At 49.6% G+C, this 20,440-nt stretch overlaps 1 protein-coding gene across 1 annotated transcript; it reads right to left on the reverse strand.

Moving 5' to 3' along the window:
• Positions 1-16,817: 16,817 nt before the first annotated feature.
• Positions 16,818-19,927, reverse strand: MSX1 (msh homeobox 1). Its single transcript, XM_087736772.1, has 2 exons — positions 19,385-19,927; positions 16,818-17,859 (listed from the first exon to the last, which is right to left on the reverse strand). The coding sequence occupies exons 1-2, from the start codon at positions 19,833-19,835 to the stop codon at positions 17,429-17,431; spliced, it is 882 nt and encodes a 293-aa protein (XP_087592898.1). The 5' UTR covers positions 19,836-19,927; the 3' UTR covers positions 16,818-17,428.
• Between the last annotated feature and the right edge of the window lie 513 nt (positions 19,928-20,440).

Raw genomic sequence — 20,440 nt, forward strand, 5'->3', positions numbered from 1 at the left:
GGGCCCTGCACTGAAAGCTGCCATTGACCTGAGAGTGAAAAGGCAAATAGCTGCAAAACGCCGACAGCCGCAAGACGTGACGGGAGTCAAATCCCATAGCAGTGGTTCAACCCATGCAAACCCCTGGCTATGTTCAGACCGACACTGGGCCCTGATGTCATTTTGGAAGTGAAATGCATTTAAAGTAAGCCAAAAGAAACCATCTCTTATCACAGAACAAGAGTATCCCCAGATGATACCATAGCGATACAGCTACGCTGGAGCCATGACACAGGAATAACTGGCGAAGCTTTCCCGTGATGACAAGCCCTCGCCTTGACGCTCCCTCTGGAGCCCTCATGGCTGGAGGGGCAGGGAGAGCCAGGGGAGGGGACGCCCACAGAAAGGCAGGAGCAAGGGGAAGCCTCTGCACCGTGTTCTCCATCTCCTTCCACTCATCTCGAGCAATGCCGCCGTAGCGGCTGGGGCCTGTTGGCGCTCTTTGGCGAGAGAATGGCGGTCCCCTGGGTCTGCCAGCTGCAAGTGCACCTTCAATTGCAGCGTGCCCAGAGCAGGGGGGGAGTTGTAGTAACCACAGCAGTAGCCACAGCTATGGGGCGGGGGGAGGAAATCACAGAATCACCAAAAATGAAAAGGACCTTAAAAAGTCATTTAGTTCTCCTTAGTTCACCCTCCTCTCCCCCTTTCAAAGGCAGGATCAAATTAAAATCTACTCATGATAGATGCTTGACTCCCTGTCCTTAAGGAATTTCTAATTATGGACAGTACACAGTTTCCTTAGGCATTTATTTCTGTCTTTCTTCAGTTAGACATTTTTTCCCAATATCCCGCCTAAATTGGGCAAGTTAAGCTCATCATTTCTGATATTACCCACAGCAGACAGAGAAGCACTTTTTCCCTTCCTCACTGAGGAACCTTTGACGTGTTTGAGGCCTCTAGGACATCTTCCAGAAGCCTCCTCTATTCAAGACACTGGGAACAGCAGGCAGATGGCAAATGACTTACACAGAAAGCTTATGCCTTTTTCCATTGCATCCAAGTCTGTAAATATAACACAGATATAACATCAGGATAATCCATCAGGCAGAAAGCCATCTACTCATACTTGAGTACTAGGAACAATGGTGAAACTGAGCAAAGGTTAAAAATGAGATGAATCCAATCATTTTATTGAACTCTGTGCTACAGAATTGACCTTAATCTACTTTATAGAATTTCTCTGTTTGTTGTAAGCGGAATAGTGGCGTATGATCTGTAACTTCTTAACCCAAGTAGTAATGTGTATTTATCGATTTAATCCTCATCAGTAGCGAGCATTGAATCAAGAGAATCTGTTTCAGTCTGAAAAGCATACCTGGGCACTATGATCATTACTCATCTATCTCAGTTTATCCCCAAATAATATGGAAATTGCTCAGGGATGTTAATTATACCAAGTTTATTAATAGGTATTTGTAAAGAAAAATACAGTAAAACATCTATAGCATTTTCCATTCTCCCCTGCTTCTAAATTTTTTATTCATGCTTTAGCATATGCCTTTCTTGATCAATTTCAATCTTCTCTTTAACTTAGCTCTTTTTATAAATGCTACAAATATATGCAGAAATGACATGGGAAAGCCTAAAGTATGTTTTTTCCTGTATGTATTGTCCCAGACCAACAGTCAAAGGGACTGGGTGTGGCAACGCTTAGTTCTTATAAACTATTGCGCCATGTCCAGTTTTGTATGTGCCACTTTTGCTAGAGCCAGGCGTGAAGATGGAAGAGGGAAGAGGTAATTAGCACATTGGCCAAGCCTTTTGTCCCATAAGAGACAGAAAATGTCTATTATAATATTATCGATAGAAAATGTCTAGATGATTCTCAAAAGCAGTTAAAATATTAATTTGCTATAGCTTCTTAGGAGCTCAGATGTGGCTACGTACACTGCACACTGAGACCTAGATTCATCCCTGCTAAGTGAATCATCAAACTGAGGTTTCTATACAGGCAGTAGAGAAATACAGGACCCTCCAGAGAGCAGCATGAAAATCACTCACTAATTGCCCATTGGCTTAATTGAGGAACTAAAGGCAATTTTATTCCTAATTTTGTCACTCCAGCTAACTCAAAGGTCTAATTATGTAGCCCTAAGAGAAGAATTTAAGGAATATGATCTCCTACAGACACTATTGAGGCCCTTAGTCTACATACAGTGATACCAACAATCTTTTCCTGCCTATCTTGTTTCAATTCCTGGCCATAGCTTTACTGTACTGACTCAAACTGCAGCTTACCAGTTGCATTGATCTCTCTACTACATTGTATTTATGATACAATACAATAATCCAACACATCTTCTAAAGTAGTGTTCGCATTTTGAGCAGGACGAGCAGAAAAACAATTCTGAAACAAAGGAAAACAGAAACGATTTTAAAGAAAATTTCCCTCTTTCTAGAAGGAAATGGAGAGAAGAAATGCAGACATACCAATTATGTAAGCAACAAAACTTTTTTTATAGGTTGTCAACAGGTATAATTGGGCCTGACAATCCACCTTCAAAGCCTGAGACTAATTTAGTACAAGCAGGAGATCTATAAGGGAATATGGAGCTTCCCACAGCGAGGTCACCTTGGAAGTGCTCCACATTGACAGTAACCCAAAGTCATTACCACCTGGCAACCGATTCAGCAAGCTGTGCAAAATAAGTGGATGGACTCAGCTCAGTTTCCAATTCTAAGGTGACCACAGTGGGAAAATCTCTGTTATAATTAACAGTAATTGGCGGCTACACCAGCAAGGCCTCGGATGGTTCCCTTGGAGCTAGACAGGGATGGGAAGAGCACCTTCAATGGGCAGTCACAGACAGATAGCTTGCACCCAGCTGGCTGTGCCGTGCTAGTCTTAGAGTAGACTAACCGGTAATGCCCATGCAATTTATTTGCACATGCAAAATTTGAAGTATTACTGTTTATTTCCATTTACAGCATTTGTTTCTCAATACCCTGAGCACCTGTATGGCATTCTTACTGCAAAAGGAAAACATCAGCTTCAGAAGAGATGCTCGGTTTATGTATTTCCACCACATAAGGGCAAAAAGACCAAATTCAATGAGCTGTCCTGAAGAAAATACCACACAGACTCACAAATCTGAGAGGGAATTTGGTTGGTAAAAACATTACCAAGATAATACAAGTCACATTGGTTTTCTAGCTAGGATATTGCATTCTGCTGTTGAGCCAGCTGCAGTCGGACTCCACTTGGACAGCAGATGGTGTCCTACTGTAACACTAAGCTACGCTGCTCAAAGATGAATCTTAAACCAGCCTTTAAAATACTCTCCAATTTCCCTTTAATTACTTTAATTGGCTTTATAGACTACAGAATAAAAATGATGGGTCTGTTTAAACACTAGGTTGAATTTAAAAGTTTAATGTGTCAAAACCAGTGCCTTTGAAACATAGGTCCTATTTTTGAGATTATTTCCCAGTATTGAAAGGAAGTTTTGAAAAATGTGATCATACCACTTAGGTGCCTGAGTGGTCCTCTTCAAAGGCACCATGGGCACATAAGTGTTAAGAATCCCTCTGAGGGTCAGGGGAGTCAGTGGCCTCACACTTAACTGTGCCTTTGAAAATTTCCTCCTTACAGTATATGTTATCTGCATATAATAATAAGAAACCTAAACTTATGGTTGTTCTGATAAAGGCAATGCAAAGACTTATGAGCTCACATGGGAAAGGACCATTTTTTTTCTTCTGTGTTGTATAACATCTTGTGCAGTGGGCATCTGGTCCCCATTGGAGCTCTCAGATACCAACTTACTACAATTAAAAATCCGTAGGTATTAAATTTATCCCTGATAAATGACATACTGTTGCTGCGATACTAAATCTAAAGGAAATAATTTAATGCTTTCAGTCTGCATCCAAAGCCATTTTTCCTTGTATGGTTGTTTTTTCCCTGATCTTTGGGATCTGCACAAGCTCCCAGCACTTTGTGACTAATGAGGTGAACTGGATGGTGAGCAGAAATCTGCTGCATTGAGAAGCTACAAGTCTGCTGATGACACTGGGCTTCAGGAAGTAGGCAGGTAAAAGTGAGAGATCCTTACAGGCTTGGAGCCCTTCAAAGTATTGCACAGAACCTGACTCATGACTCAGCCTGGTCTAAAAACACTCCTCCAGCAACTCCCCTTTTACATCACTTACCGAATCACAGCTGTGGCCACTGCAGGGTCTGATGCATTGCCGAGCAGGCCAGTGTGACTCAGCCCAGGGTTATCTGGAGTTTGCAAGCCTAGATTGAATTTACTGTCACTGGGAGGGCAAAATTTGTTGGGAACAGTTTTGTCATTCATACTGGGAGGTGATGAAATCTTTGCCTGCAGATAATCATCATCTTGTACAGCCAAACCCGGGCTGGGGCAGAGGAGTCATAAACGGTGTTATTCGCACGATCATCACTGAATCACATTCTTCCTTTTTCACAGAGACCCTTGTAAAATTCTACTCTCTTTCTGAGGCTTTCATAAGAAAATAATTGTTCCTCTAGCCCCAGGTTATGGGAGTAGTCTCACTGATTTTGGTGAGATTCTTCATATGAGAAAGTACTCTTGACCTCATCCCTTAGAGGAATAGTATAGTAGTAGTCGTATGAATGAGATACCTAGTTTTCAGAAAACATTCGTATTTTCTTCATTGTCCCAGATATGACAGAGGATGCAGAGCTCAATATTCTCCAAAAACATTTACATAACCCCTCTAAAAGCAATAAAATGATGAAACCCAGAATCTGCAAATTGTGGTGATTTGTAGTGCTTTGATTTATAGCCCTGTTGGGTTCAGAGTGAATGATTTCTACAGAGACCAGTCCCTCTAATCGGAATTTTACAAGAAACGGATGTGCTAAAAGAAACAGAAAGCTAACAGGGCTTCTGGTTACATTTTCAGCCTGATTTATAGAGCTGTAAAACTCTCTGTATCAGGGAGCTGACACCAATTTCTAGAGAGCTGTGAACATTCGTTTTCATCTGATTTTCCTGCAGGGTTTCTAGGCCTGCTTCATTCACAAAAGACCCCAGTGAAATCCATGTCAGGTGCTAGGGAGTGTGGGATGCTGGTGTCACGAGTGAGCTGGTGGCAAAGGAGGAGCAGTTTTATAGCTGAGCAAAAAGAAACTAGTCCTGGGAACATCTGTCTTGGGGACAGAAATGTACTTTTAAGGAGTCAGGAGTGGAAATGGAGCTGAGGCGGGAGCAGGCGTTACCGGGGCTGAAATGGCAAAGGGAGGTCTGGTCTGGCATGGCAAGGGATGCTGTAAAACTGAGCGGTCCCCGAGCTGAAGGCAAGCAGGTGGAGAAGACAGAAAGCCAAGTCTGGTGCTGCAGCAGCCATGCCACTGCAGCGTGAGCACCGCCCTTGCACCCACTGACAGAGGCAAATGCCACCAAGGTGTGGACATGTCTGGACAGCAGAGGAACAAGATCGTGAGAAGAGGGAGATCTTGAGAGAAAGAATGGGGAACAAACCAGGGACGGGAGGTGCAGCCCGGTCAAGGCTGCAGCCTTAGTTAGTGTCCACAACATGGCATGGGGACATGGTAAGACTGGCTAGATAGGCAGAGAAGCACCCAGGAGCCTTGAGCAGGGAGGGGGTGGCAGGAGAAATGCCATGGCCACTCTTCCCTGGAGACCCTACCGGGGCTGGGCTGCAGATGGGGACACACACTTAGAGGCAGTGCCCATGGCCACTCGTGACAGTAAAATCCAAGGAGAACCAAACCACCACATCTACCAAGCCAAGTGTGATGCCCAAGATGGGGGAAAGAAACCAGAGAGGAGCAGGACAGGGCATGGGTCAAGCACAAGGATCAGGAGAGGAGATATGTGAGCAAATGCTCAGGTCAAGAGTGGGTAGATCACCAGGAGCCGTCCTCCTGGAGGTGGGCTGTGATTCAAAGTAAAACTTCTGTCTGCCTCTGTGAGGATGCTAAACAGCTCCATGGCTCGCATCTTGCCAGTTCTGCTCCTTCTTATAGCTAGAAATGTGTAGAAATGTTTGGCTTGTATTTTCATGCCCAAAATTAAGACAATGTATAAAAGTTAGAACAAAATAATTTGAGGCCTCTTTTGAAAGGATAAGCTGTTGCCTTCCAGAAAACAAATCATGTATCAATCACAGGTTATTATGGGTGCTTGAACTAGTATCCTGCCCACAGAGAGCTGCAGCAGATTCTAATGGAAAGGAAAATAGAAAATTACTTTAAACCAGCACTTTTAAGCCTAGTGGATCTCCAGATCTAAGGCCCTGATCCAACCACTTGTTAGGTTCCAGGACACTCAGCGGGGTTGTGGCCAGGCACTACCATGCCCAATTGGCAAAGGTTTTAGGATCAAAGCCTGAGGCATTTATCTGTTGGCTAACAGGCTAGCATAAAATGGCAGCTTCTGCTGACATAGCATTTAAGAAAGTCTTCTTACCTTGTTGTGCTGTTTAAAGAAAACCTATCAGTTATTTTATTATATCAAATTATTAAATATTAAATATATTATTTTACAAAATGGTTTAGTAGTATGTCCGTGATATTTTGTTTTTAGAGTGTCAAGTTAAAAAACAGTTATTAATTAATAAACCAAGGTGCATTTTATTGCTTCAATAAGTGCAGCTCTAAAAATTTATTACCACTTTCCAAGGATTTACTTCCTTTATTTAAAAAAAATGTATTAGTGTCTTAAATTAATCATAAAGATCAAACTTACATGGAGAGGCCCTGATCCAGCAAACGCATATGCTTATGAGTAATTTAACTGCATGAGTAACTTCATAGAATTCAGTGGGTGAGAGAGAAGCTGTGATCCGTGGAGCTCCTAATGTGGGCAAAGTTATTCATGGGCACAACTGTTCGCGGGACTGGAGCCAAATATAACACATATACAAATTCCCATCTAGAAGAAAAGGCAAATGAATACATAGTAAAAAGCAATTACACGTTACTGCATGTTCTAACAACTATATATTCAATAATAACAAAAAAAAACCAGAAAAACAAAAAAGGAGTTGCACTCAACTACTGTCTTTGGACACCGAACGCAGGTGTTATGCTGTCTAAAGAGCACTTGTTTTGGTCTCTCGAGACGTTCTAGAGCACCTAAGGCAGATGCTTAGACGCCCAGTGTGATCAGTAAGTGAGAATTAGGCACCTCTAAAGATTAAACTAAAAAAACACCTTGTACCACACTCAGAACCCTGAAATTACCTATGCATTTTGTATCAGATAACCACTAGCTATAACATTAAAACAGATCCAGGTTTCTCCTGTCGCTCGTTCTCTCTGTGACCCCCGTGGCTGTGTACCGTGTGCTGCAAAGGGACATGGCTCCCATGGGCAGACGGGGGGCAATGCCTCATACCTCACAGGGGAAGAGGACACTGCCCTGGGAGGTGGGTACGTTGGTTTTGAACTCTTCAGGAGAGCGTGGAGGGGAACCCTGCTTGCTCTGAGCTAGGCTGTTGTGTCCTGTTCCAGGTGTATTTTTTTAAGAGTGATGCTGACTGACCTACCTTATGCTGAATTCAGTGCTTCCCAGCAACAGAGTGCAGGCTCAGTGCTTCCACACCCTCACTCGGAGCTGAGCTTCCTTCGGAGTGAGTTATGTAACTGCTTAGTTTCTGAGTTTCTGGCTTTTAGGAGGTGTTGTTATGCCTCTAGGAAACTGCGCAGTCCAACACAGGAGCACCAACTGGTTCTAGATGGCAGAGATAGTGCCAAATTGCTCTCTGAGATTTGGGTACCTGTAGTTTACCTGTGCTCCAGGACAAGCAGAATCCAAGTGGCCAACAGCTCTCCCACAATGCCGAAACCTTGCAGCTGGGAGAGACAGAATAATTCCCTTTTTGGCCCATCCTCCTTATTAAAATATGTGTGAATACCTCAGTCCCCCTGGGCCGGGCTGTGGAAACATTAAGCCCTCTGCAAGTTCTCCTTATGAATTGCCAGTAAAGTAGACAGTTTGCAAATGTTTATGTTCTTGTACTTATTTTGCCCATACGAAATAAATGCTGCTGCCAGGCAGAATACAATGCACCTAGTGTCTTCTGCAGCATTCTTGCTGCTGTTCACTGTAAACTGCATCTTTAGGGATGTGTTTCTACCTCTTCACCTCCCTGCCCCCCACCTGTGCTCTGGCAGTCTCTACATGGAAGATGTGGTCGCCCACAAGATACTCACTTCAGTTCCACTGGATGCTAGCTCGCTATTTTTCCTTTGCATTTTCTTTCCAGAGTCATTTCTCTGAGATCGCTCTCCCCTCTGGCTGCGCTTGGCTGTCATACGTCCTACTCATCTCCTGGAAGTACTTCTACTCTGGATGCTACCACAGTATGGGAGGAATATTACAAAAGGGGCAATTATTTTGACAGGCCTTTCTTCCTGGTGCGTGTTTGGGATGCACACTGCTGATGACTGGGTCTTTTGTTCATATACGTAATATGTAAAGTATACAAATGCTTGCTTTCTGCTTACACAGGAAGAAAAGAACATAAACAATCCTCAGTAGCCCCTTATTTCTTACTTGCAATTAGACTTTAAGATAGAAGATCCTATTCACATCAACAAAGAGTTTTGTGAAAGGGCAAGTGCCACTCTTTTCTAGGTGGCATTGTCACCTTACAGAGTTCAGTCCGCTCTGGCTTTCTAACCACCCCTCCCTTGCAACCTCCATTTTGCCACTGCAACCATTAGCAAGGTCGTAGCTCTAAATCTCATCAGGCAACTGATCCGGGTTTAAAAATGCTGTGAAATGTTTTGTGACACATAACCAAGAGGGCCCTCTGTCACGTAAGGGGAGAAATGAGGAATGGGGATAATGAGGAGCAGATAAGCCAGTACCACCTCTAAATGCCTCAAAATATGAAGCCACATCGCCAGGCACAATACAGCTATTTCACAGCTTCATCAGGTGCTTGTTACCTGCTTGAACATGCACATGCCCGTATAAGCAGTGGTGCTGCTGCCACGGAGTTTATATTCCGGCTAAACTCTCATGGAGGATGCAGGGAGCTCTGTCAGAGGGGAGCAGCCAGTAGAGATAAGAGTTAATCATAGCTGGAACAGAGAAGAGCTGTATTGCTTTCTACTAGATCATCCAAAATAGTGCCCCTTCTGGTTTTTCTCCCCCTTTGTGCAAGGTTTGCTTTACTGTTTTTTTGAATGTGAGCTAACTTTGCTTATCAGTACCCAAAAAGCAAGTCCCTGCAGGGTCCCCACTGACAAATGCTGCCAGGCAGTCATGCCCTTTCCTCTGCACTGAATGCGGTAATTAGAGAGATGCAATTTTCCAGTAGGGCTTGACAGCCTACATCAAAGGCACAGAAACTCTTTCTGGACATTGAAAAGATAAAATTCTAATACTAACTGATGCCTCCTTCAGTTTTTATTGCAGTTCAATGTAAACAGATGCTGCTGGTTTTGAAAGTATATGCTCATGTCTGCCAGAGTATATATATTGTAGCAGTGATATCTAGTGTAGAAAACGCTGATATTTACCATCATGTGTACATACTTGATTCAATCATCCCTATGACATTGGCTGTATGTGCACTTACACATTTACAGATGTCTGTCTTTACGTGTACATGCATACAAATACAAACACATGCATATGAATTAAATGGAAACTGTAACCCAATCTTAACCAGGGTTTTAAATTAATCATAATACATACACACACTTACAAACATCGGGCTATATTTAACTTTCACATAAGCAGCGTAGACCTATTATCTTCTGTGGAGCTCTGCAGTTTATGAGTCAGACCCCAAGCCTGTTAGTTAGCCCGTGGAAAGACGCCACTGACTTTATTGGGCTTTGGACCAGACCCGAAGCCAATGGTTAATTGTCTCATATAATATAACTTTCCCTTCCAGCAAACTTAAGATAAACTTAGATTCTAATTCCAATAACTCTCTATAATTTTTTCCAAACAAATTCCTTATGGAATGGAAATGCCCATTCTTGTTCTGGGCATTTTTCAATGCGTTCGCATTTCTTTGTTTTGAAAATCGATTCAGTCATGTTAAACATTATGCAAGCTTGAAAAAGATCACAGTCTCCCACTATCCAAAGTGAAATTCTCATACATACATGGCTCAGAAATAAATGTCATTAGAAACTTCAAACTTGGCTGGTATTAAAGCCATCTTTGAGGAAGGGAAAACAATTCACATTTGAAGAAATTCAGCCTGGTGTTTTAGAAAGTAAGAATAGTTTAGGATTACAAGTCCTTCTCAGCTTTCTCATTTTATTATATGCCCTGTACAACTTTCTATTTTCGTTCCAGGTTTTTTACTTGGATTGATTTTGAATAAGTACTTGAAAGATGCAATTATTTAGAGGGAAAATTAACATGCGTGCACCCAGCTTCTTGAATTAAAGGGAGAGCTGTCTAAAAATCCGCATTTGAACTCCAAGCTAATAAGGCTCTTAAGTTCATCCTAATTCAGGTATCATAGCTGACAGAAATGCAGTTAAAGACATTTCATTTTTAAGAAATTACTCTTGAGGAGTCTTTTGACTAAAGATGCTGGCAGTCCTCCTTTGAATAATGTCTAAATTAAAATTCTGAGTTAAAAGCTCGTCCAAGCTTTCTGAATGTAGATATTGGATACGCAGTTAATACTTAGGCTGTCTATAAAAAGGATGTGGCTGAAGTTTTTTAGCTGTGCTAATCACTAAAGAAAGTTTGCATTTGCATTACTATTTATATCGATACAGTTGTTATCTGATACAATCACTGCTGCGGAGCCATCGTGCTGCCTTCGGTTGGTACAGGCTCTCAGCTGCCGGGGGTCTCTCAGGGAACTCGAGTTCGGGTTCCTGGCAGAGAGGCAAGCAGGAACATCCCCGTTCCGTAGCCTACAGCCTCTGCATAGTCAGGTAGGTGCCTCCAGAGGCGGCAATTAATTCAAGGCAATTAAAGTGTTAAAGTGTTCTGAAAGCCACTGACTCCTGTTTCTCTCTGTGTCTATTCCAGTCCCACAGTCCCACAGCACATATGTTGTATTTTGCAACCCTGTTTTTTGTTTTACAAATAGAATTTAGTGGGTATTGTTTATGTAGCCTCCTACCCAAAGAGACGATTGACAATGTCACAGAAAGAAAAATCTTTGGTCAGACTGACAACATCTACAACATGCCACTGTCTCTTCTTGTGGTGTACCACGGACGCTGCTTTCGCAGTAAGTCCAAAGCTCGTTACAAGGTTTTGTAAAGCACTTATGGCTTTTAGTGAGTAGAGTGTGAAGATCAGATGCTTCCCAGGACTAATGCACATAAGCTTGGCGTAATGTGAGGGCAGGTCTCAAAGCCGCAGAAAAATCTCTTCCAGTCCTTTGCTGACGTAAATGGTGACAGCTCCATTGGCTTACATCTAAATGCATTTACAGTGCGAGACAATCACCTCTTGAGTTTTAAAGCATCCCATCCCTACTTCTGTATTTGTGTTAGCTGATATTTGCATAATAATGCCCAATGCACACAAAACATTTCATTAAAAGAAAGTTGTTCCTTCTCTCCAGTTTGTCTTTTGGAAATAATTCTGAGAGAGAATAATTCCTGAGAGCTTTCCCGCACCACTTGCGGTCTTCAAGTTAACATAATTTTGCCATCCTTTGCTACCAGACCTCTTTCCCTGCCTCTGCCACTTCCTTTCTCTCTGGCATGCAAGGGGAGCCTGAGTCGTAGGGAAACCTCTAAATACTGCCTCCCCTGGGTGCTCTTTCTCCTTATCCCTACATTGGGGCAGCAACAGGGATGGTCAGAGGGTCTTGAATGCATTTGTCATTGTACGGTACCCCTCTCTCCAACATACATCAAATGTACATCCCGCCCTGCCGGTTGCTGTGTGTCCGACACAAAACACCTATAACAAAAGCATTGCTCAATTAGGCTGAAAGAACATTTGGTTTGGGCTGCATCTTTTTATGCCTGGGTCCCTGGATCTCAGTCCTGCCCAACGCTGATCACCCTGACCCTACTGCCCTGTTGTCTGCCCCAGCTTCGACGGGAGTGGGCCATAGACACAAAATCCCTCAAATTTTGAACATTGTTGCTACAAAACTCCCTCCCAAGGTTTGTCTTACAACTCACTAGCAAGGCCTAAGTCTGTACTCTTTAACTGAGTAGCTTTGATTGTTGTGTGACCGTATGAAAGAGGTTCGTTTCTCTTCCGCAGGGCTAAGCAAGAAATGCTACAAGTGTTGTTCACACCATCATGAGAATCGGCCGTTGGCTGAGGGGACTCTGTACCAGACCAGGCAGCAGTGCGAAGGTGAGCTGAGTGCAGGCACTTGCCTCCCACCTCTCAGGAGGAGTTTTAACCCGTGCTGCAGTGGGGTCCTCAGCTGCCGCCACTTCCCGAGATGAAAAGGGCAGCTTTGCACGGTGGATTTATTGCACATTCCTGGTCACACGAGGGAGACTGTGTCCAGGTAGCTCCCTCTCTTGCTCTCTCTTTAATCACTGCAGGGTGGGAACCGGATCCAGCCTGGAGGGATGAAAGGTCTGGGAGATGAAGAAGTACAACGGAGTGGAGTTAATGTCGACCGATTTACTGTTGTAAGCAAATCACTACCAAATCTGTCTTGTGCAGCATGTTACAATTTACTCCTCGTAGTTAAACGAGTCAGAGCTGTTGATTCTGGTTCTGCCTCCAGCTTCTCCTGCCGCAGAGCTGGACAGACAATGGGTCCGTGTTGCAGAGGGGCCTCGGGCCAGCCCCAAGGAGCTCTGTGTTGCAATGCCCATTATCGCAATGCCTCATTTTTAGGCTCCCTGCTGTGGAACAGATTGCTCAGGCCAGGGACAGACACCGCTGTGTTTCACACAAGGTGTGGAGGGAGTTAAAAGCTAATGAAAGGAAACTTCAGTAATCCACACGCTCCTTGGGTTAGAATGTGTATAAATTCTAATATATATGTATAGTGGCACCCAGCACTGTGATAGGCAGGAAGAAGGTGTCTCTTTCTGCCACAAACTCCCTTGCAGTTAAGTGCCTAAGCCACATAAGCCTGCTTTGGTGGAAAACTAGGGAGGGAGAGAACCACCTCATTGCATCCAACAGCTCATTGGGTACAGTATATTATATCCCAAGCAATGGGAGACTTACTTGCCAGTCACGACTCTGCTGGATTTAATTTGAACGGCCCTGCGGCTCTGAGGAGTGTCCTGGCCATGAGGCTTGCACTCTGGCCACCACTGTGTCTAATATAAAATCAAAGGTATCATTAGGAGAGATGAAGAGCAATCATCTCAGAGTCTTTAATAAATGGGTGATTGGGATTTTCACTTTGCATACAAAATACCTGAGTCCAGCTGTTTACCTGAAATCAGGCAGTACCAGGAGTTAGTGCGAAGTATCCTGTTTCTCCATGAAGGTGGCCAGCCAGTTTGTTCAACGGGCCTTTCCCTTCCCAGGTCTCTAGGAAGGAGATCTGATGTGACTCAGGAGACTCACACAAGATGATGAGCCTGGATGTAAGCATGTGAGTACTACTGAGAAGCAGGGTCACCCCCTCCCCTCCGCCTGGCCTTTACAATGGGTAAGTTAGGCAGCTTCCCTGCTCTGCCTCTGATTTCTGAAGGTTGTGTTCTCAGGCACAATCCCGAGCAGCAGGAGGCTGCTGCTGCTGTGCCTAACTCGCTGAATTCAGCCTGCCCTCACTTTTGAAAACGGGCTTTTAGCTCCTAATTCACTTGAGCACTGCGGAAAACGGTAGAGAAAGCATTCAACAGGGCACGGATTCGTGTTTCGAGTTAAACAGCGAATTCAGGAAGAAACCCTGAAAACACCAGAAATTCAGAGCAGACAACAAATCCACCGTTTAACCAAAGATTTGCTCAGCAGATTTTCCCGGTAGCCGCCTTCTCTGCAGCTAAACCTGAAGGAGAGCCTCTCCTTACTCTTTAGCCGCTAAGGCACCGGCTGCCCGCGCCTCTGCCCGAGCCGGAGCCGGGCCGTGCTGGAGCCGGAGCCGGAGCCGGAGCGGTGCCGCGGCGCTGCCGCGCCGGGGCTGCCCGCGCCTGCAGGGAGGCGGCTTTCGTGTGCGGGTAACCGAGTCGTTCCCCTCGTTTGGGGGAATACGAGTAGAAAAATGGCTTCCTTTTCATTGTGTGTGTGGTTCTGCGGGTGTTTGCTCCCTCTCCGTGCTCTGGCTACTGTGCGCTGTATTTCCCACCCTCCGTGGAAAGCGCCGCGTCAAGGCGCTCTGGCTTTCCCACGGCAGAGGCTTGCCTCGTCTGTGAGCCCGTGGTGGTACATGGATGTGCTCGGGGCCCCTCTGCTTTCTCTCTCTGCCGAGGCTCTCTAGGAGTGTGTGTGGAGATATGCATGGAGGGGAGGGGGGGTACCGGAGTGACCGGGGAGGGGTGGCGGGGGAGAGGGGAGTTATTAGGAAACTTTGCTTTGGCTACTCTCTATCCTTGGGGCTGCGTGGCGCCAGCACCCTCAAGTTGAAAGGAAAACAGCCATTCTCACTTCCAACTGCCCACTGAGATCCTTAAGGCGACAAAGACACAAAAGTGAGTTTTATTTGCTGGTAAGCCAGAGGCAAGAAAAAAGAAAAGCCAATTCCCCCTTAAAAAGAGCCGACAAATCCTTTTTGCTCTTTTGTGTGAGCTTTTCCTATTCACATGGAGCGTTCATCCGTGTGATTCCCAACTTATTGTCATTACTTAGTTATTAATTGTTCTCATCTGGGTTTAATTGAGCAACCAAGGACTTTAGCCCAAGGGTCAGGGGGAAAACTTAAAGCAAAGACATGTTCAATAGGAATCCTGCGCTTCGAATATCCATCCCGAGTTGACATAATGTAAAAAAAAAAAAAAAATACAGACAAAGCGGAGAGATGAAAGGGTCCGGCTCGCCCCCAGCCCCGCGCCGCAGCGCCCAAAGGTGCCGGCGGAGGGGAGCGGGGCTTGCGGGGAGCCAGCTCAAGGCGGTTCTCGCTGTTTAAAATCTTTCTGGCTTTTTAAAGGGCTTCTTTACAGGATAAACCTGGCCTCCTGCACGATTAGATCTTCTCCCCAAACCCGCGGTCTAATCGCGCAGAGGCTAAGTTTATCTCCAGCCTTTTTCTGCCAGAGACACAACGTGGGAAAAAGCCGGCACCGCGCTCTCCCCGTCCGGCGCGGCGTTGGGCGCTGGGGTCAGGATCACAGACACTGTCATTTGCACAGAGAAAAGAAATGATCGGAAAAGAAAGCCAGACCAAAATAAAATAAAATAAAATAAACCAACAAAAAACCAACACATAAAAAAAACCCAAACCGAAAAACAACTAACCACAAAACCCCAAAACTCACCCCAGCCCAGAAAGGACTGGGCGGCCAGGGCGGAGCGAGAGATGAGAAGAGGGGGATTAGAGCAGCGAGCTCTGGAGAAAGTGACTGGGTTCAGGTATGTTGTTTCGTTGAGTTATTGAAAGCATCATTGATATTTAGGAGATGATAAAAGTCCCGCCTCGCCCCCAGCTACAGTCTCGCTGGAGCCACAGTGCCTGCAGAAGATTGCCTAGCCTCATTACAGCAATTATTTTCCTTCTAACTTTGCTTCAACCTTTAACGTTTTAAATTGCTGAAATGAAAAGCAGCGGGGACAAAAAAAAAAAAAAAAAGACAGAAAGAAAGAAAAATATAGAGTTCCAGTTTCTCAGCGCCCGTTCCTTGAGCGCAAAGATAAAGCATGAAATAAAAGAAAAAATTAAAAAGGGGAAGCCAACGCTCTCCCTTACCCGAGCGATCCGCAAACCGAAGTAGGGAGGAGCGGCGCAGCGAGGGGGGCTCGGGGCCGCAGCCGGCGGCGGGACGCGGCGAGGCGGCGGCGCCGGTGCTGGCGGGAGCGGCGGGCGCTGCGCGGAGCGGCGCGGCCGGGACTGAGCGGAGCGGGGCTGCCCGCCGCCCTCCTCCGCGGGGTCCTCGGCGGTCGTCGGCGGTTTCCACGGGGCCGTGGCGACTGGGACGGGTCTCCAGCGGAGCCGGCCGCTGAGGGCTGCGGGGCGCCCGGAGCCACGGGGATGGGCAAGAGACGGCGCCGACCGGTCCCGACCGTCAGTCCCGCCGGCTGCCTGCCGCGGCCCCACACCCGGCCCCAAACACCACCGTCCCCCACACCCCAACCCCCGACCCCTCGGCTCCGGCCACGGCGCTGCCTCCGCCCCGCTGTTAGCGCGCTTTTTCTCCTTCCCCGCACCACCCCGACCCGCCGCAGCCCCTCTCCTCCCCACCACCCCAAACCGCCCGATGCTCCCCTCCCCTGAGCAACGCGGGCTGTCGGAGGGAGCTGCGAGGGAAGCCCTTGGTCTCTCTCTAGGCTTGGCACCGAGGTGGGGGACAAGTCGCCCCATCCCCAAAGCCTCCGGCAGCCGTCGGGGGCTGAGGCCGGGAGCTTCCCAGCAGAAGGCCGCCGGCGGGGAGAGGAGCAGCTTTTCTCCTGCCTAGGACTGGGAAAGCCCAGCCGGGGCTGTGCCGGTCCCGGGGCCGCGGGGGAGAGCGGCAGCAGGTACCCGCACCCTCGGGCAGGGGATGCGGTGGGGGCTGCCGCCAAGGCGGGGGGGGGGGGGGGGGGGGGGGAGAAAAGGAAGAAACCTCAGACAGCCGTGAGGACAGGGCAGCTCTGGGATGCACAGCAAGCTGAAAACTCAGCCGAGGCTTCACTGGCTGAGGCTGAAGTCTCCTGGGGAGGAGGAAAAACGGCTGGTACAGCCTGTCCCCCTGACACAAAAAAATTTAGGCTTTTCTTCTGTCTGCCCTGGCAGGGCAAGGAGGAAACAAACTGCAAACAGTAGCTTAAAATTAATTTATTTAACAAATATAGCTATAATATAAATGATAATAAAATTTCAAATATACAGTATATTACATAGTACACAGAGCCCCTTCCAAAGGAGCTGGTGGAGGAACAAACACACAGGTAACAGACAGTACTGTTACACAGGGACGGGAGAGGCTGCTCTACACATCTGCCTCTTGACCTCGCCTTGCAGAAAGTAAGAGAAACGTCCTGTCTTTCAGCCCTCTTTTTGCCCTTTCTGTTCCACAGTTCCTTCCCCCACGGCGGGGGGCTCTCCCCAGGCTGCCGGCCGGGCCCGGGGAAGCGGGGCAGGGCTGGCCCATCGCTGCGCCGTGCCCACGAGGAGCTGGGGCCATGCCTCAGGTTTCTCCCAGCTGGAGAGCAGAGCAGCTCCCAGGACTGCTGAGGAGAGCGGAACGGGGCTGGAGTGGGGAGCCAGCATCACAGGGGGAAGCAAGAGGCCGAGCAGAGCTGGACAGGAGAAGTCTCTGCCACGGGGCCCGTGGGGAAGTCCTCAGCAAGGAGCCAGACAGCAGGGAGGGAGTGCGTGCGGAGCCGGCGGGAGCGGAGAGCCGGCGGGCTGGGCTCGGTGGGTCTCAGCTCTATGTGAGGTGGTACATGCTGTATCCCACGTGTGCTGTGTACAGTCCCACGGGAGCCACGGGCAGCCCTGCCCGCTGGAAAGGGCTGGAGGCACCGTACAGAGAGGCGCCAGCCACAGCCGGGCCGCCCAGCGGGAAGGAGATGCCGAAAGCAGCGGGCGGGAGCATGGGCTTGGCTGCCATCTTCAGCTTCTCCAGCTCGGCCTCCTGGAGCCGCTTGGCCTTGGCACGGCGGTTCTGGAACCAGATTTTCACCTGGGTCTCGGTGAGGCTGAGCGAGCTGGAGAACTCTGCACGCTCGGCGATGGACAGGTATTGCTTCTGCCGAAACTTCCTCTCGAGGGCCAGCAGCTGGGCCGTGGTGAAGGGCGTCCGGGGCTTTCTGTTCGTCTTGTGCTTGCGCAGGGTGCAGGCCGGGGGGCTCAGCCGCCCTGCGGTGAGGAGCAGCCGGAGGAGAGAGGGGAAGGAGAGAGACACCTCAGTTAGCAGCACCCAAACCCGCTCGCCCCACGCAGCCCCCACCCTACAGCAGCTGGGGTGGAGAGAAAGAAAAATAAGGTCCCGCTCAAAATGAAGTGGCCCAAAAACTCCAGGGCTGCCCGGGGCACACTTCAAATTGATGTCTCCTGCTCCAGTAAAGAAAGCGGGTGCTTTACAAAGGAATCCGGCTTTTCAAGACTCCCGAGACCGAAGTTACCCACAGTGCTTCGTAGCAAGAACCTCTCCGACTCCATGGAAAAACTCGGCACAGGGCAGGAGTCCGACACCCACACCCCCTCCACCTCCTGCCTGCACGGCTCGTACGGAGGAGAGGTAAATGAAGGGAGTGACCCTCCAAAAAATGTGTCCTGTCCTTTTTATTGGATTAAGGAAAAAAATAAACAAAACAGGCTGGCTTCTCAGACTCACACCCTCTTCATTAGGCCCCTAGGAACCGGATTAAGCATGCAATTAATTACCAGCTCTGAATTCACACTCAGCCTCTATCTACCGCTCTTCACCGGTCTGCCCCTCTCCTCTTATTTAAGATTTCTAAGGGTCCTCAACCTCGATCTGCCCCGGGTTTACTTAGCAACGACTTTTACTTTGCAATTTAAATAAATTAAACAACTGCGATGCTCTAGACAAGTCCTTTCGGGAAACCTGCCTTTCTCCAAGGGAGACAGAAAGCAGCTCTGTTCAGAGCACCCCAAAGGCTCCGCAGAGCCTCAGCCCAAGCTCTCCCCTTCCCACGGGAGCCCGGGCGGGGAGGGAGCAGGATCCGGCCGGGGGCCGGCGGCCCGGCCCCGCCGCACCCCCGGGCTCCGCGCAGCCGCTGGAGAAGATTAACGGGCTCTTCTGATCTCGGCCCACCCGCTATTTTTATTATTTTGGATCTCTCCGTAGTAAAGCAGCAAAACATCAGTAAGTGCGGCTCTTCGGGCTTTGGAGATGCAACGCTTGAGATCGCAGCCGGCGGGGCTGAAGCCCGCAAAGCCCGAAGGCGACTCGCCCGGGAGCCCGGTCAGTGCGGCTCCTTACGAAATTATTTGAGCCACTTTCGGAGAAAACACCGCTGAGACCGAGTCATCCTTTGCGTTGCCAGTTCGAGCCCCAGGTTAAGCTAACAGGCAGGCCAGGCTGCTTTTTCTTTCCCTCTCCCCTTCCCCCGTTAACATTTGGCACAAGACCCTGCTCTGGTGCGGCCGCTCTTCCTTCACCTTCGCAGCCATCCTCCGGCGCTGCCCCGGCTTCCGACACATTTGAACCGGTTCAAGATTTTGAACAGGCCGAAGCGGCCCGGCAGAGAGCGCGAACGGCAGGGAAAAAACATGCCCGGAGAGGCCGGGCTGGGAGAAAGCGAGAAGAACTCCCCGGCCGCCCCCGCAGCGCTGGCCCCGCACCGCCCGGCCCCGCGGGAAGGGCGCAGCCGGCCCGGGGGGGATCCCAGCCCGCCCGCTCCCGGGCCCTACTTACTCGGGGGAGGCGGCGAGAACCGTGGGCTTTGCATCCAGGGGCTCCGCTCCTGCTTCTCGGGGCTTTCCGCCTTGACGATGGCGTCTTCGGGCAGCTTGACCAGCCCCCCGACGGAGAAGTGGCCGCCGAGGGGCAGCGGGGAGGCCGGCGCCTCCGCCGTCAGGGCGCCCAGGCGGGGGCTGAGGCTGGCGCGGGCGGCCGTCCCGGCGCCCGGCGGGGGCCCGGCGCCCTCGGGGCCCTCCCTGCCGCCCGGCTTCCTGTGGTCGGCCATGAGCGCCTCCACGCTGAACGGCAGGAGGGACGGGGAGACCTTGGGCTTGTCGCTCTCCTCCTCCCCGCCCATCGCCGCCGCGACGGGGAGGCCGCCGCCGGGCTTGCTAAAGGCGGATGCGGGCAGCTCGTCGCTGCGGACGCCGGTGGGCGCGGTGCTCATATCCACAGCCGGGGCCATGCAGAGGCGGCCCGCCGTCGCCACCGCAGCGCCGGGCGGGAGCGGGCGCCGCGGCTCATGGGGCCGGGCCGGGGCGGTACGGGGGGCGCGGGCAGCCGTCGGCGCGCTCCGGCCCCGCGGCGGGCGGCGACGCTTGATAAAGCGGCGCGGGGGGAGGCACCGCCCAACCAGCGCGCGGGGGGCGGGGCGGCGCCGCCCCATTGGCTGCGGCGGCGGGAGTGGGCGGGGGGAGCGGGCGGGGGGCGGAGCCGGCATCGCCGTCGGGGCGCCCCGCTCCCCCAGCCCAGCCCCGCTCCCCCAGCCCCGCTCCGCTCCCTCAGCCCCGCTCCGCTCCCCCCCAGCCCCGCTCCGCTCCCTCAGCCCTGCTCTGCTCCGCTCCCCCCCCAGCCCCGCTCCGCTGCCTCAGCCCCGCTCCTCTTCCCCCCAGCCCCGCTCCGCTTCCCCAGCCCCGCTCCGCGCCCCCAGCCCCGCTCCGCGCCCCGGCATCGCAGGCGGGAGTGAGGGAAGGCCGGGGCTGCCCGAGCAGCGGTCCGCCGTGGGGACGGGACTGGGGCGGAGGGTGACTCAAAAATGGGGGAAAAAATATATTAACGTCGGAAAAAAAC

Source organism: Nipponia nippon, unplaced genomic scaffold (assembly GCF_047370975.1).
Source record: "Nipponia nippon isolate SJK-2023a ecotype South Korea unplaced genomic scaffold, ASM4737097v1 scaffold_6, whole genome shotgun sequence".
Taxonomy (NCBI): Eukaryota; Metazoa; Chordata; class Aves; order Pelecaniformes; family Threskiornithidae; genus Nipponia; species Nipponia nippon.